General features: G+C 31.2%; 1 protein-coding gene across 1 annotated transcript in view; it reads left to right on the top strand.

Moving 5' to 3' along the window:
• Positions 1 to 18,288, top strand: part of LOC122272625 (uncharacterized) — a 19,806-nt gene extending 1,518 nt beyond the window's left edge. Inside the window, exons 2-3 of the mRNA XM_071188347.1 lie at positions 13,040 to 15,853; positions 16,048 to 18,288. Of these exons, the coding sequence (XP_071044448.1) occupies positions 13,040 to 15,853; positions 16,048 to 18,288 (5,055 nt within the window). The remainder of the gene's footprint in view (positions 1 to 13,039; positions 15,854 to 16,047) is intronic.
• The last annotated feature ends 803 nt before the right edge of the window (positions 18,289 to 19,091 follow it).

Here is a 19,091-nt window from a genome sequence, read left to right as displayed (position 1 = left end):
TTGGCGAGATTGTAATGCGCCAAGCGTAGTTTTCTAGCTTTCTTTTCTCATTCAATAAAAAATTACCAAACGTTACAGTCCACTTGACTCTATTAGCTCCGACAGTGGGGAAAGGAGGGGAGGGCCCAAAAACGGCTATGCTTGGGGCCTACGAAAGGTATAATCCGGCTCTGAATAGCCCCTAACTGTGGCTAGACATTAGGCAATCGAAAGAGAAACCTGCACGTTTACGAAAGTGAAACGCTTTCCTTCGATTCAAATCTGTGGAACAATTTCGATTGCTATTCGATCGTGACCCACATTTACATAAATCAACTAAGTAGAATCTCAGTGCATGCTTCTGCCGCACCTCCACTTGCCGTTGAGAGGAAAAGGAAACCTGATTGGTGAGTTTTTAACGTTAAAATATGTTTCACCAATCAGGTTCTCATATTCCCTCGACGGCGATCAGAGAAGCGTGAGCTGCATCATTTAACCATCATTTAACTGCCAGTTAACTGTAACAAATGCACAAACAAAAGTTCTAACAATACTCACGGAAGAAAGCACTCCCACAACAGCCAGTTGTTGACCAAACAGGGCATGGGGTTAAGCCTCACAATTTGTGGAAAAAATTCTGGCGGCAGCAATGCAGTAAGCATTAATTACTGGAAGTATTTACTTTTGATACTATATGGTCCATCAATCTAAATACTATCAATCTAAAGCATAGTGGGTGTTAAGCTTCCATTAGAAAATAATCCCCGGTTCTTCGTAATGAGATTTCAATGTTTTAACCAGTGTGCCATTGTGGCTCCACTGAATGTATATTATAAGCAAAGACTTTTCTTTGGTAAGATGCTTCTAATTTATTTAAAAATTATTTTCCTGCATTTGTAGTAACTACATGTTAATCTTGATTTCTTAGAAGAGTAACATTATTTGATGTTGATCACGCTGCCTCGTCAACTGCGAAAAAAGTGTTGGAAATATATAGTTGATGAAATTGTTTCTTCCCGAAGCTAAAGGAAATGGGCCAGAACAGGTTAATTAAATTAAATTAACAACATGATTGACTTCCTAAAATGTGACATTTCACTTTCTCTCTCTAAAAAAACATATTTAATTTTATTAAAATAGCTGAAAGCAAACTTTGTTTTGAAATAATTCAAAACGTAATACACACAATTACGACATATTTTAAATAAATAAATTGCACAATCGAAATAACTGATCGACAATTTATTCTTTTATTAATAAAGCATTATTCAACATTCATTTATCGAAAAACATTTTGCATATTTCTGTTTTCTGAAAAGAAATCTATTGTTTTCCAGAATTTATTCAAGCAATGGCTGAATGTCTGAATAGTATGTCTCAAGTTCGGTTGCAAACTACATTGTACTACAGTGCACACACAAAAAAATTCACCCTAAGTGATTTTTTGATTTAAAAGATTTCACGCACTAGGACTCAATCTTAATAATTTGAGGAAGTGATCTCAAATATGATAAACAGTTAAATCAAAGGATAATTTAACCCTTTCTAAGGCCGTGGTAAGTATACTTCCCACCAATTTTTAAAGTTCATGGTGAGCTTTTTTACCACTTTTAATATAGGTTTCCATTTGTTAATAACCATTTGTTAGGTTAAGAAAACGTATAAAAGTTATAAAATACATAATTCCTTTTGAAGTTTGTAGCATCTCCGAAATATATTTAATAAATAGCGTAAAATAAAAGTCAATGAGCTCCTAGTAGGTCGTGGTAAATATACTTTAAAATTTAAATTACTTTTTAATAAGCTAAAAGAGTTTTTTTTTCCTTATATGAATTACTAATTACTATTCTTATATCAATTTCAATTACAAAAATACTTTACCTTTACTAGAAATAAATGGCCCAATTAAGGGCTTAAATTATGAAATCTGACACAATATAATACTTTATTTCGATAAATATGCTGTATACATCATATTCTTTCCAATACATCATATTCTTTTTTTGACTGATTTAGATTTCTGGCTCTCAAAATACAGCTGTCGAAAGTTTGGATCGGTTAATGTTAATTTTACTTTTTGTGTCTTTAACCGTATCTCGAAAACTTTTTAAACGAATTAAAACCATTTTGCACATTATTTTAAAATTTATTTATCCAAAGATATTTTCTCGCAAAAAAGTAATTTTTTTGAAAAGAAATTGCTAGGTTGCTTTTATTTCCGGGAAATGGTCACTGTTCCGAAATACAACATGATCAACTAAATATGATCAAAATTAAAAAAATTTTAATATCACAAAAAGCGATGTTTTTCTTCGTGTTTACCATTTAAAAAACTATTAAAGCTTAGTGATACATTTTCTCCTTGCGATGCATTATCTAAAAACCATTTATTTTTCTTTTATAAATTCATCTTTTTGAATTATATTATCATTCATAGTTTTAAACCTTTAACAATTAATATCTTCTAGATTTTGTTATTTTTGAAGAATTTACCATTAACTGCAATTTTAAGTATAAGCAGAAAATAAGCGTTAATTTTCATCGCTGCAAATTTTCAAATAACCCTTTCAACATTTCAAAAGATATCATTTACCACTATTCTTTAAAAACAGTTTTTTGCGGATTTTTCACTCCTCTCCTAGCACTTAACCTTCGCATTTCCGCAACCCGATCGATAAAGCTGATGCATGTCGGGGGAAAACGTCACTTCATAAAATAGTCTCAGTGAACTTCCTCATTTTCGACGGCTTGAAAAGTAGGCGTTACTTTAATTTTCTCAGACATAATGATGCAACCGTAAGCAATTTATAATATACAAGATAGAATTGAACTTTACACTCTTATCAAAATAAATTGGGTTTATGAATTTAGATATTATCCAAATTAAACTACGTATTGTTTTTCTATAAAAAATTAAAATTTTGTTATAGTGCTCATTTCTTTATATATTTATTAAATTTCCTTGTCAATTAAGAACATAAAATGTATGTATAATTTTTCAATAAATATGTTTATTTCTTATTTTCTTATCTTTATTGTTTAATTTTTTGAAATTTATCTAAATTAAGACTTACATTTTCAGCAACAATTTTTCTTATAACTTTACTTTTCTAATGAAAAACTAAAATGTATGGTCAGCGTAATCATAAAACATAACGTGATGAGATCATTAACTCATTTTATAAATTGAAATGATACAAAAAGTGGTTTTATGGAAAAAGTGGGATAATATATTATCGAAATTAACTGATTTTTTCTACTGTTAAGGCATTCAAAACGTCTTTGATAGATCAAAAAGTACTTGTTCCTTAGAATTCTACATCTAATCAGAAATAACTAAATCATTGTGGTATCTGAGAATCCTTTAATTCACCCACATAAATGAAAATGCTGAAAAAAGTTTCCCACCACAATGAATGTCTTTGAAAAAAGGAACAGTCCTAAATATAATATATGACGCTGGGCGTTAACCGCTTAATTTACTTTTAACGGAAAGATCTAATGAATCAAATATCGATGTCCTTATGTTAAGTATCATGATCACACATTGAAAATTAGTTTTTATTGATTTCTTTCTAAATTTAAAATGGTATATATAAAACTTAAAATGATATTCTCATGTAGGTTTATGCTCTAATGAAAAATAATTTTAATTCCTTTTTATTTAGTTTAATTTTTTTGTGCAAAACTTTAACGTCATTTAATTATGCTAGTGGAAATTTTAAAAAAAAAAAAATATTAAAAATATATTTTATATGAAAAAAGCAAAACATTTAAAAATAATTCTTTGTGTTATTATCTTATTTAAGGATAGCATTATTCTTTACCAAAATTTGTCGCTATAACACACAGAGAGAAAAAGAAAAAAGACGTTGACTTGATAAATTTATTTTATTTAATATCTATTTATATTAATAATTTAAATTTTATACTTAAATTTTTTGATAGATAAAGGTTTCAGTTTTAGATTAAAGGTTTCAGTTTCAGGCCGTGGTAAGTATAATTACCACCACTTTTTAAAGTTCTTGGGGAACTTTTTCACCACTTTTAATTTAGGTTTTCATTTGTTAATAACTTCAGCTTTCCTGACGTGGGTTTGAATATAATTAGTAACCATTTGTTAGTTTAACCGGTTAACGCCCAGCGTCATATATTTAGGACAGTTCCTTTTTTCAAAGACATTCGTTGTGGTGGGAAACTTTTTTCAGCATTTTCATTTATCTGGGTGAATTAAAAGATTCTCAGATACCACAATGATTTAGTTACTTCTGATTAGATCTAGAATTATAAGAAGCAAGTACTTTTTGATCTATGAAAGACTTTTTGAATGCCCTAACAGTAGAAAAACCAATTAATTTCGATAATATATTATACCACTTTTTCTATAAAATCACTTCTTGTATCATTTCAATATATAAATTCGGGACAAAACGGGCTAAAAAAACGCATAAAAGTTATAAAATACATTATTCCTTTTGAAGTTTGTAGCATTTATAAAATTTATTTTATATATAACGAAAAAAAAGTCAATATCCTTCTAATAAGTCGTGGTAAATATACTTACCACAAAAAAAAAGAAAATAGCATTAAAATTTAGATTAATTTTTTATAAGCTAAATGAGTTTTTTTTTCTTAAATCAATTACTATTCTAATATCAATTTCAATTCCAAAATTACTTTAATTTACCTTTACTAGAAATAAATGGCCTGTTAAAGGGTTAAACCTTTTCATTACATTAAATGTGCAGAGAGAAGTCTAAATTATTACGCCTTTTATCCCGCAATTTTGACCAGAAAGAAGTCTTACGAAAGAAGACTTGGTCCGTTTTCACGAAGTCGGGAAAAATCTGCTTATAAGTTGGTGAATTTGTTAAAATACGGACCTGATTTTATGAAAAAAATTACGATGACCAGTGGCTGTTTCAAACGTTTTATGAAAGGTCCATACTTGTGAAAAGTGTGAAAAATATATACATAATTTTGTGAATGAGTGAAAATAATGTTTTGTTTATTTTAAAATAAGAAACACAAAGAACGCGTCGTTCGCAGAATTCTACAAATAATGTATATAAAATATTTACCAATTCTTAAGTGCTACCACTATGAATTCAAGCAACTGTATTCAAACCAATTACCCAGCTTTATATTCTTTAGAAGTCGAGTAATCTTGCCCACCAAGTGAAAATTGAGAAAAACGGATAACACTTAAAACTAAGTTGTTCTGCAGATGTTACTTAAAAATAGAAACCGGCATAAAATGCTTACTACATGTGTGTGCATCTATCATTAAAATTTGTTATATTCTTTCTAAAAAAGAACCAAACGGATATTCTTAGACAGAAAGAGACACACAGAAAGAGGTATCTAACATTTAAAACCAAAACATTCAGCAGATTTTTTTCAAAAATAGTAACCTACTTGAAATGTTTAACCTATGTGTGAGCATCTGTCATCCAAATGTGAAATTTATTATATGCTTTATGAGAAAGAAAATAAATTTTAAAGTTATTGAAATAAATAAAAATATTTAATGATTTCATAATAAAATGCTTAAAAAATTTAAATCAGAGATGTTAAAAAAATCGTTGAATTTACATCAATGGGTTTTTTAAAATAAAATTCAGCTAATTTAAATTAATTCCTTCCTTTTAATTGTTCATAAATTTAAAGGAAGGGACAATTTAAAGGGAGGAAAATCTCCTGCCTTCCTTCCTTTAAATTGTTCATAATTTTGATGATCTCATAATAAAATGCTTAAAATTTTAAATCAGACATATAAAAAAATAATTGGATTCAAATCGATGTTTTTTTTTTTTTTTTTTGAAAAAATCGGCAATTTAAATCGTGATTTAAATTAATCTGATTTGAATCCATGAACTAGCAATCTCTTTGGTAGCAATCTGAAATTTATTTGAAATTGTTATATTACTTAGATTTATTTTGAATTGTTATATTACTTCGATATTTAATTATATTTAAGGATTCAGGAATTAAAACATTATAATAACTAACCCCTACTATGTTTTACTTGCTCATACTATCCTTCGATTTTTCAAACATACAGGAGTGGTATGAGAACGATAAAAGAAAAAAAACAAATTTCGGATATTCCAGATCGATTATAGCTTATTGCCATTTTATTCAGTAATAAATGATTAAAAATATAGGAAAATTCAAAATTTTGGTGTTTTTACACCATAGTTTTGAAGGCATTCGAATTTTGCAAATTTTCTCAAAATTAATCTGACTGCTTAAAAAAAAAGAGAAAATATCTTGAAAATTGGCTGTGTTTACTTGATTAAAACCGTGAATCTTTTCCTAACGTCTGTCTGAAGAAGTTTTAATTCTGCCTCACCCTTTTTTCCATGCTTCATTTTAATGATCTTTATCAGTAAAGAACTTCTGTTAGACATTGAATTGAACATCTATAAGTACACTAAGTAGCCTTTGAGTTTCTCGCAAAAAGAAACAAAGTGGGCGTTACTCTTTACTGGGAATACCTTCCACTTTTGTTCGTAAGCAAAAGTAGCAGTCTACTCAGCTTACCTTTCGACTTTCTATCTAGTCTCTCGTTCATTAATAAAATAGGCAGTCGATTCCGACTGCCTATATTTCTTTTAACACCGAACTTTAATTTCTTTGACATCGAACTTGACGTTAAAGTTTTTATATATTTTAATTTTAAAATTTTAATATTACTGGTAGTTTTAAATATTTCTTTTTTTATAAATTAGCATGTAAATTAAGATGCACAAGATAATATGTCGATCAAATTTGATTCGAAATGTAATACATTTTATTGTTTGCAACATTTATATTCATATACATTACTCATTTAAATTGCTTGCTAAGTTGAAATATGCTTGTTTCTATCCTGTAAAAGCTAAATTACTGTATGTATCATTGAAGCACAGAAAATTCAAGTTGCGCCTATTTTCTAACCACAGATACAGGTATTAATGTTTTTTTTTCCAATGACCACCTGGGGAACGACCTTTCTTCAAACAGGCATCAGAAGGGCAAATTTGTTGACCACACTTTCAGGGACATCATATTATGTGGACCAACGTTGCTCAAACAGTAAGAACAAATAGTACAGAGAATGCAAGAACATCCATGCCTAGTCCAGGATTCAAACGCAGAACCTTTCTGATGCTAGGGCCATTCCCTCAGAAGTTAAAGTAAAAAAAAAAAAAAAAAAAAGGAATTAAGCATTTTTAGCTATTACATTAATTATTTTTAAATTATTCATTTCAGTTACATTAAACTTGAGCTCCTCGGTCGCAATCGAATTAATCGTTAAATTGATATAATTTTAATATAAAATAACACATGATATGTCAGTTTTGCTTTGCCATCGATTTTTGTTCAGTGTTAATTTTTTTTTTCATTTCGTTTTCACAGTATTAATTTCGTCTTCTAAAAATAATGTTTCAAAAAATATTTCTATCAGTAAATCTAATTGAGACAGATCAGATATATAGTTGGTTAAATCAAAAAATTTTTATGCATTTTCTTGTTTGCAGAAATGAGGGAGGAGACGATTTTTAAAATTTAGGGGGAGATGTCTGCAAGCTTGAGGAGGATGTCCACCCCTGTTTTAAAGAGTAGATGGTTTTTCTTAATAAAATTTTTGGTTTTTTGAAAAAAATTATAAGTTATGACCAGCGTTTTATTCTAAGGGATTTGACACCAAATATAAGATAAAACTAAAAAAAGCTTTCGAAACTTTAAAAAAGAAAAAGAAACTAAAACTACTCAATGAAAAACAGAAAGTATTACAAAACTTTTTCTAATTATAATTGTCTACAAACTCAAGTATTTTGTTAAAAGTTAATCAAAGTTTTGCCTTTAAATATGTTTTTTTCTATATATCATTTTCTATCTAAGAATATCGTTCTTTTTCAACAAGCATATAACAAATTTCACATTTTAATGACAGATGCACATTCATATGTTAATCATTTTATGTCGGTTTCTTTTTTGAGAAAAACTTTTACTTCTGAACTTTTTAGTTTCAAGTTTAATGTATCTTTTTCTACATAAGAATATCGTTCTTTTTCAACAAGCATATAACAAATTTCACATTTTAATGACAGATGCACACTCATATGTTAATCATTTCATGTCGGTTTCTTTTTTGAGAAAAACTTTTACTTCTGAACTTTTTAGTTTTAAGTTTAATATATCTTTTTCTTTCTAAGAATATCGTTCTCTTTGCGTCAAGCTTATAAAAAATTTCACATAACGAACGTTGAATAATGGAGAAAATTTTGAGTTTTTCGGCTATCAATGTTCAACTCCAAAGCCTCGTAATTTTGAACCCAATTCAAAAGACAAAGGAATTCCTGGATCAAGCATTTGGACACACGTGGAGGGCATTTTTGTGGAATTAATTTATGTTACATCGAGAGTAAAATCACGAAAACATGTCATAGTTACCCCGATGACTAGGGGATTTTAACTATGTTCTATCACTGACAATATTTTACGTAAGCACTGTTTTACTAATACAATGATCTATTAAATCACTCTTGCTTAATAAACAAGAAAACAATGAAAATATTAATTTTCCTTTATAAATACATTGCATCATTTATATTTTGGCTGAAAGCCAATTTTCATTTTTTTGAATTACCAAAAATATTAAACTATACATTTTTGATTTTTTACATTGGAATATATGACCTTGAACATTATATGAAAAACATTTTAATTAGGGAGCTTGACTATTTTATTATGAGGACAAACATTTTGTATGAAAAACATTTTCATTTTTTCTAATGACCAAATTCTAAAAAAAATTCTTTCGATTCCTTTTTATGTTAAAAGGTATAATGTTTAGAATATTACATAATAGTAATTTGAGGCGGTACAACTTATGTAAATATTATAAATGAATTATTATAAATGTTTCCTTACTCATAATTGTTAAATTGTTTGTCTGGTATAAATGTGGAAGTTATTGACAAAAATCCTAAATTTTGCTGTTTATATATATANGAGACGAATCGCAGACACATTGACTCTATCGGGTCTTCGAAAACAAAATACCAGCAAAAGAGTATACGACGATTGCATTCCTCATCGTGCTAACTTGATGAACGATTTCCTTTTGGAGGGAGGAATGAGACAGCTTATCCCAGCCATTCATTAATAACCTCATTGACTCGGATGTCTTGCGTTCAACGTTGCTAGCCGTTCAGTGAAACCATACCTTCTACTAAAATCGATTTTCCTTTAAGGAACCACCTTTTTATAATTTTTTTCTCATATACGCAAATTTTTTATTGCCAAACAAATTTCAGTTTTATCTGATAGAGCCTACTACGTCAGAGATGCCAACTGCTCCGGACACGCCAAAATAATTAAAAAAAACAGTAAATAGCTACAAACTAAATTTTAATAATATATTTGACTTTTTTTGCTTGCTTTTTGAAAGGTATAGCGTGACATAACTACGATAAATTGGTTAATTATATAAACGGATTTTTTAGAAATAGTGGTAGATAAAATGTTTTAAATTGAATTTATTAAACCACGAATCACAATTGATAAACTACCATTTTAAAATATTTATTTGCTGTCCGGAGCAAGTAGGCATATCTGCTGCGCCTGTCGATAATGTATCAATCATTCAAACAATTCCGCAGGTGCAAGATCAACCAGCAACCTCAATATACTTTAATTGCTTTGAATAGTGTATATAAAATATTTACCAATTCTTAAGCGCTACCACTATGAATTCAAGCAACTGTATTCAAGCCAATTACCCAGCTTTATATTCATTAGAAGTTGAGTAATCTTGCGTACCAAGTGAAAATTGAGAAAAACGGATAACACTTAAAACTAAGTTGTTCTGCAGATAATACTCAAAAATAGAAACCGGCATAAAATGCTTACTACATGTGTGTGCATCTGTCGTTAAAATTTGTTATATTCTTGCTAAAAAAGAATCAAACGGATATTCTTAGATAGAAAGAGACACATTGAAAGAGGTATCTAACATTTAAAACCAAAACGTTCAGCAGATTTTTCTCAAAATTAGTAACCGCCTTGAAATGTTTAACCTAGGTGTGTGCATCTGCCATCCAAATGTGAAATTTATTATATGCTTTATGAGAAATAAAATAAAATTTAAAGCTATTAAAATAAATAAAAAAATTTAATGATTTCATAATAAAATGCTTAAAAAATTTAAATCAGAGATATTAAAAAAATCGTTTAATTTACATCAATGGGTTTTTTAATATAAAATTCAGCTAATTTAAATTAATTCCTTCCTTTTAATTGTTCATAAATTTAAAGGAAGGGACAATTTAAAGGGAGGAAAATCTCCTGCTTTCCTTTCTTTAAATTGTTCATAATTTTGATGATCTCATAATATAATGCTTAAAAATTTTAAATCAGAGATAAAAGAAAAAAAGATTGGATTCAAATCTTTTTTTTTTAATTGGCAAATTAAAATTCTGATTTAAATTAATCGGCTTTAAATCCATGAACTAGCAATCTCAAATTTATTTGAAATCATTATATTATTTAAATGTTTTGATATTTCATTATATTTAAGGATTCAGGAAGTAAAAATAAAACATTATAATAACTAACTCCTATATGTTTGAAAAACCGAAGGATAGTATGAGTAAGTAAAACTTAGTAAGTAGTATGAGAACAATAAAAAAAAAACTAATTTCTGATATTCCAGAACGATTAAAGCTTATTGCCATTTTATTCTATAAGAAATAATCAAAGAATATAGGAAAATTCAAAATTTTGATGTTTGCCAGAAAATAATTTTTACACGATGCGTTTTGAAGGCATTCGAATTTTGTAAGTTCCATGCAAATTTTCTCAAAATTAATCTGACTGCTTAGAAAAATATCTTGAAAATTGGCTGTGCTTAGTTGATAAAAACAGTGAAACCTTTCATAACGTCTGTCTGAAGAAGTTTTAATTCTGCCTCACCCTTTTCTTTTTGCTTATTTTAATGATTTTTATTAGTAAAGAACTTCTCGTAGACATTGAATTGAACAGCTGTAAGTACACTACTTTCAGTTTCTCGGGAAAATAAATAAAGTGGGCGTTACTTTTTACTGGGAAAGTCTGAGGCTGACGTAGGTGTAATTGCAACCTTTCACGTTTGTCTTATAAGTTCGTAAGCAGAAGTAACGATGACAGAAAAGTTTTATTCAGACCACCTTTCTACTTTTTAGTATCTCGATCATTTCAGGTGAACGACTCCGCCCACCTTTATGACCATTTTAAATACTCCCTACAATGTACTATTAAGGTGTATTGAATGATGTTTCTTGATAAAGTTTTTACTTTATATAGTTAAAATTTTAAAATTACTGGTAGTTTTAAGTATTTCTTTTTTCGTAAATTAGTATGTAAATTGAGATGATACGTTGAGCAAATTTGATTCGGAATATAGTACATTTGCAACATTTATATTCATATACAAAACTTATTTTAATTGCGAGTAAAGTTGAAATATGCTTCTTCCATCTTGTAAGCGCTAAATTACTTTCTGCTTTATTGAAGCAGAGAAAATTCAAGTTACGCTTATTTTCTAACCCCAGATGCAGGTGTTAACGTTTTTTTTCTGCAATGACCACCTGGGGAATGAACAAACAGACGTCTGAAGTAGGGTTGAAAGCGAGAGGGAAAAGAGGAAAGGCTGGTAGTAAAACCATTTCAAGTTATTGCTAGTTTTCGGCAGGAGTTTATTTATTTTTCTTCAAAATTATTCAACAATATCTACTTTATCTTGGAAAAGAGGCAGTTTTACATATATTTTAAAACTAAGAAAGAAATCTGGATAGTTACCGATATTTTATTTTTCAAGAAAAAAATGCTAAAATGAAAAGTCTTTCGTACAAGTTTTTGCTCCTTTTCGTCTAGTTATACAATGGCTTTCAGTCTTGATCTGAAGGGCAAATTTGATGGCCACTCTTATAGGGACATCATATTATGTGGGGCCAACGTTGCTCAAACAGTAAGTACAGACAATGAAAGAGCATCCATGCATTGTCCAGGATTCGAACCCAGAACTTCTGATGCACTCAGGTTGTTGCAGCCTCATCGAAAGATGCGAGAGCCCCCTAGCGAATACGAATAAGACTCAATAACTTTTAAGAACAATTTGAATGTGAACGGTCACTTGATACAAGCGCTTGGCGCTTTTCACTTTTTTTTATTATTCATCTACTTTTGTTGTTCATCTTTTATCGTTATGTTTATTAAATTACACTAAAATATTAATTAGCTTGGTCTTCATTCGTACTTAGATATTTATTATTAAATATATTGTTTCTGCCAACCCGGTAATAGAATCTCAGGTTGACGTTTCAGCTTCGAATATTATTAAGAACAGCAAGGTAAGTGAAACCTTACCTTTATTTCATTGTTTGAAGTAGTAACGCCACCAGTAAAGAACATTTGGCATCCCTGCCCGGACGGCGTATTTAGTATAGTATATTTGATGATAAATAATAAAGAATTTACATTGTGAATAATAGAATATAGAATAGCAGTATAGATAAACAGTAAATCATTTAGAATTAGAATTGTTTATTCATATTAGAATACTGTTATATATATAAATATAAGAAACATGTCTACTGACGAAATAGCTAAGATAAAGAAAAAACGAAGTTCTCTAAGAGCTACTGTAACGAAACAAATTAACGAAATTGATGAACTTTTGAAATTAGAACAAATTAATACTGGTGATTTAGAAGAAACTTTAGAATTTTTAATTAGTAACTTTGATTCTTTAACCCCTTGGGGACGGCTGATTCATAAAAGCATTCGTACAAAATCAGAATCAGGATGTAAATAAATAAAAAACGGTAGCTTAAATGTAAGCATTGCTAATTTGACAGACTTACTTTGCTTTGAATTTAATTATTGTTAGTTAAATCGTATATATAATTAATGTTAGTTCAAAGTGTAACTAAATAATTTTATTTTGAACTAAGTAGTGGTGAATTAAATAAATCAAGCAATTATAACCCCGCCCACAAATAAACTGCTAAAGAATTACTTTGATTACCAGTTTTATCTTTTTACCCTGATTGATACTGTTTTATGCTGTCACGTATTAGTGACAGTCGGCGCGAAAGGGTTAACTAAGATTGATTCAGAATTAGAAAGGTTGTTTAAAGTAGAAGAATTTGAGGCGGAATTCTCAAAATCAGAAGAATACCGCCAAAAAGTGGTTCGCACGAAAATTCGCGCCACTAAAAGAATAAACGAACAAAAACAAAAGTTAACTACTAATTCTGCTAGTGTAAACGAAACATCTTCTCTTGATTCTGAAAGTGTTTGTGAATTTAAATCTAATGATTATTTAAGAGTCAAACTCCCTAAAATGACTATTAATAAATTTTATGGTGATGTAAACAATTGGTTAACATTTTGGAATAGTTACGAGTCTGCTATTCACAACAATAAGTGTTTAGATAAAGTAGAAAAATTCCATTATCTTAAAGCACATTTATCGGGTACTGCCCTTAGTTCTATTGAAGGTTTACCTATATCTGATACTACGTACGATACTGCTATTGATTTATTAAAAAACAGATTTGCAAAAACTGATTTGTTGATACACACACACATGAACAATATTCTCAACATTAAACCATTAAGAAATTCAAATGATGTGTTTGCTTTTAGAAAATTTTATGATAAAATAAATATTGAATTAAGAAGTTTAGAAAATTTGGGTCAATCAATAAAAGATTTATCTAGTGTATTGTGTACTACGATATTAAAATCCCTACCCAGAGACATTTTAATTCAAATGGATAAAACCACAAACGAAAGTGCTTATAATGATATAAACACATTGCTCACTTTTCTTTCTGATATTTTGCATATAAGAGAAAGAGCGGAAATAATAAAAAATAACACCAATGAATTAGTAGTCAATCAGCCGCTCCCTTCTCGGAAATTTGAGACGAATCGCAGACACATTGACTCTATCGGGTCTTCGAAAACAAAATACCAGCAAAAGAGTTATGATAAAAAAGAAAAGAACATATTTTCAACTTCTGAATTAATATCCACAAACGTAAAAGATAAAACTTTTTGTTGTTTTTTCTGTGAGAATAAAAAAGGGGATATTTTACATGATTCAAAAGATTGTTCTTTCGCGATGACTTTAAGTAATGAAAAAAAGGTTGCGTTATTAAAGAAAAAAGGAATTTGTTTTCGATGTTTACAAAATCGTCACGTAGCTTCGAAATGTGTTTCAAAAGTTACATGCAATTATTGTGGGTTCAGACATGTATCGATTATGTGTTATAAAAATAAAAATGCCGATGATAAAACCGAAACTCAAGATAGCGAAAAAGTACTTTCAAATCAAATTAAATACTCCCCAGTATTTTTACAGACACTTATTGTGGGGATAAAAGGAGGTGATTTAAAGGGCTATTGCCGTTTACTGATCGATACTGGTAGTCAAAACAGTTATATCTCCCAGTATGCCGCAAAAAGGTTAAAATTAAAGAAGATAAATTCCGAAGTTGTTAAGCATGGACTGTTTGGAGGTGTAGAGAAATCAGAGCTACACAATCGTTATCAATTGAACATTAGTAGCTTCGAGGGAAATTTTAGTTTTGATATTGAGGTCCTAGATGAAAAGAAAATCTGCTCTTCTGTCCCAAGGGTTCAAGATGAAAATTTAATTGGTCTTTTAAGAAATAAAGGGATAATTTTAAGTGACATTCAGGAAAATGAAAATCGATGTTTGTTCCAAGATAGCCCGGATGAAATTCATATACTTTTGGGGGCAGATAATGTTGCACAGCTGTTCACTGAAAGAATAGAGCATTTCCCAGATATTGGCATAGCAGCATTTGAGACTAAGATAGGCTGGACATTAATGGGGAAAAGAAGTGACACTGATATTTCGGATAGCACATTTTCAGGCCTCTCCTTATCTTTACATGTTTCTGACGCGAAATTGTCGGAATTATGGCGTTTAGACACAATAGGCATTTCTAGTGAGGAAAACAAAACTAAAAGTATGTTAGAAGAAGAGACCCAAAAACATTTCTTAGAAACTGTAAAACGAGACAATACCGGAAGGTATGAAGTGTCTTTGCCCTGGATTACTGACAGTTCTGTTTTGCCAAGTAACCGATTTATTGCTGAAAAGTCCCTATTCAAAACTGAAACTAAATTAGTTAATTCGAATAAAAAGAAAGATTACGAAGAAATATTTGACTATTGGGAAACTAATAAAATAATTGAAGTGGTAAATGACGAAAAGGAAGAAAGGGTTCACTTTTTAGCCCACAGGCCGGTATTCAAAGAATCGAGCGAGACCACAAAAACCAGGCCAGTTTTTAACGCCTCTGCTCGCGAAAAAGACCCCTCTTCAAGAAATGACTGCCTCGCTAAGGGTCCCAACTTAATAGAAATAGTCCCTAGCATATTAAATCGATTTCGAAAATATAAGGTTGGATTGTCTTCAGATATAGAAAAGGCTTTCTGCCAAATAAAAATCGCAGACAAAGATCGTGACTTTTTAAGATTCTTGTGGTTCGACTCAGACAAGAATTTAAAGATATACAGGCACAACCGCGTTGTGTTTGGACTTACATCCAGTCCTTTTCTGCTAGCAGCGACTTTAAATCATCTGCTGAATGCTGTTCCCGGACATTTAAGTGAAACTTCACGGATTTTAAAAGACTCTTTTTATATTGACAATTCTCTGGTTAGTTTAGATCAAATCGAAGAAACCGAAAAGTTTATTAGTGAAGCCAAAGAAATTTTGTCCTCAGCACATTTTAATTTGAGATGCTGGCGATCAAACATGTCTGTTCCGATGATCGACAGTACAGAAAGTAAACCACAGTTTGTACATGTGTTAGGGCTAATCTGGGATACACAAAAAGACACTTTAAATTGCAAAATTACCGAACCAGTTCAAATAAAAGAACCCTACACTAAACGACAAATTTTATCAGCAGCTCAGAAAATATATGACCCAATTGGTTTCACAGCTCCTTTAACTTTAATTCCTAAACTTACCTCATCGGCATCTTACAACAGACTTGGATTCAAAAAATAAAGTGGGATCAACAACTTCCTCCAAATTTGAGTAAACAATTCAGCACTTGGATTAAGAAATTAGATTTACTACCGAAAATAGGAATTCCTCGTTGGCTCAATATAGATTACCAAAATGAATACACTACAACACTACATATTTTTACTGATGCGAGTAAACAAGCTTTTGCCACTTGTGCATTTTTGAGAACTGAAAATAAAGGTGTTCACGTACAGCTAGTAAATGCTAGAAGCCGAGTTGCACCGATTAAAGAAATAACAATACCACGACTAGAACTCCTATCATGTCTGATTGGAGCCAGACTTGCTAAAACCATCTTAACAGACTTAAGACTTGAGTATTGTAGAACAATATTCTGGAGTGACTCATCCACAGCTCTAGGATGGATAAGACGAGATCAAACGTGGGGAACATTTGTTCACAATAGAGTCCAGGAAATAAGAACTTCAACGAAAATTTCTGATTGGAAGCACGTGCCAGGAAAGTACAACCCTGCGGACCTGCCTTCCCGTGGATGTTCTTTTGAGCAGTTATTGGAATCAAGATGGTGGGAGGGCCCCATATGGCTCTATCTACCAGAAAAAGAATGGCCTCATGCTGAAGAACAGCCCGATGAAGATGTTCTAAATAAAGAAAAAAGGAAAACAGTTTTGAGCCTCTTAGACAAAGAACATAAGCCTGACTGGTACTACCACTATTTCTCTTCATACCGGAAAATAGTGAGAATGATAGCCTGGATATTGCGACTGCTTTACAACTGTAGAAATTCTGAAAAAAATTTATCCTCAGAACTTTCAGTTGATGAATTGGAGAAAGCAGAAAGAAGACTTTTCAAGCTCATCCAAAAAGAATCCTTCACTGGCACACAAGATCCATCCATCAAAGCATTAAGACCTATTGAAGACGAAAATGGTCTATTTAGAGCAAAAACGAGTATTATACAACGAAAAGATGAAAAGAACTTTCTTTATCCTGTCATCCTACCATCAAGTCATCCAGTAGTACAAAGACTGATTCTCGAGAAACATCTAGAAAAACATCACGCTGGAGTCAGCATGTTAATGGCTCACCTTAAAGAAAATGTTTGGATATTGAAGTCTAGGAAGACCATAAGAAATGTCATCCGAAAATGCATCAAATGTAAGAGATTTCAAGCACACAGAATTGAGATTGAACCAGGCATACCACCTGAAGACAGAGTTAAAGAGGCAGCGATATTTGAGATTATTGGAGTAGATCTTGCAGGCCCTCTCTATCTCTCAAATAAATCTAAAGCCTGGATTGTATTGTACACTTGCGCCGTCTATCGCGCAATTCATCTGGAACTTGTGACTTCACTATCAACCGAAACTTTCCTTCTATCATTAAGGCGATTCATTTCGAGACGTGTCAGACCTTACGTTATTTATTGTGATAACGGTACTAGTTTTGTTGGTGCCAACAAACTTCTAGAAAAGTTAAATTGGAAAGAAATAAGTGCTGCTACATCCGCACAAAAGATCCGATTCAAGTTCAATCCACCTACTGCTGCGTGGTGGGAGAGACTAGTACGTATGGTCAAAGAAATCTTAAGAAAAGTACTAGGTCGCACCTCTTTGAATTATGAAGAGCTGAACACAATTCTTTGTGACTGTGAGCAAGTTATCAATTCCCGTCCAATCACCTATGTTTCTGAAGATAACAAAGATCCATCCCCCTTGACACCCATGATGTTTTTGCAAGATTTGCCTTCCTCTGGAGTTCCTGATATCGACAACATTGATTCCAAAGGATTAAATAAGAGAGCCAAATATCGGCAGGGAATTAGAGATGATCTTCGAAGAAGATGTCGAATTGAGTACTTAGGACAGCTACGGTATCAAGCCTCAAGAGTCAACAAGATTGATCAACTTACAGTTGGCGACGTAGTTTTAATTGAAGACATCAACAAGCGTCGAATCCATTGGCCATTAACGAAGATCATTGAACTGTTGCCTGGAAAAGACAAAGTTGTGAGACTTGCCAAAGTTAAAACTGAAAATGGAACATTTCTAAGACCTTTACAACGCTTGTTTCCTCTTGAGATAAGTGAACCGAACACTAATCCATTTCTCTTTCCAGCTTCTTCCTTTACAGATTCTCCTAGCAGTTCCTCTGAATCTATGCAACCTGCAGCCAGTGTATCCAGAGCCTTACCCTATGTATCCAGATACGGCAGAACCATCAGACCCATTGAAAAATAAGATTTGTTTTCTGCCAGTAAACAAATCGGAGGGAGTATGTTGCAGCCTCATCGAAAGATGCGAGAGCCCCCTAGCGAATACGAGTAAGACTCAATAACTTTTAAGAACAATTTGAATGTGAACGGTCACTTGATACAAGCGCTTGGCGCTTTTCACTTTTTTTTATTATTCATCTACTTTTGTTGTTCATCTTTTATCGTTATGTTTATTAAATTACACTAAAATATTAATTAGCTTGGTCTTCATTCGTACTTAGATATTTATTATTAAATATATTGTTTCTGCCAACCCGGTAATAGAATCTCAGGTTGACGTTTCAGCTTCGAATATTATTAAGAACAGCAAGGTAAGTGATACCTTACCTTTATTTCATTGTTTGAAGTAGTAACGCCACCAGTAAAGAACACAGGTGTTAATGTAAAACGGAAAAATAAGGGGATTAAACATTTTTAAATTATTCATTTCAACATATAATTATTTTTCAGTTACATTAAACTTGAGCATCCCGGTCGCAATCGGATTAGTAGTTTAACCCTTTGACGGTTATGAACGAGTTTGGCTCGCAATCGAATCGTGCTTCATAATGCGCTCAAGCGAGTTCCGCTCGGGAGCAAGATTTCGACTAACGAGCACTACTCGCGTAGTGAAATTTTTCCCCAATGCGAGGTGACGAGCTGAGTTCGTTATTATTCTGCATCGACTACGTTAAAAAACGAATCCTACTAGCGAAACGTAGTTAGTTTTACTGCCTACAGATGGCAGTACGGGTTCCATGAATTTCTTTTCATAACGAAGGGGGAATT

Source organism: Parasteatoda tepidariorum, chromosome X2, assembly GCF_043381705.1.
Source record: "Parasteatoda tepidariorum isolate YZ-2023 chromosome X2, CAS_Ptep_4.0, whole genome shotgun sequence".
NCBI classification, from domain to species: domain Eukaryota; kingdom Metazoa; phylum Arthropoda; class Arachnida; order Araneae; family Theridiidae; genus Parasteatoda; species Parasteatoda tepidariorum.
The sequence above is the reverse complement of the archived record's forward strand: the minus strand, read 5'-3'. Positions and strand labels throughout refer to the sequence as shown.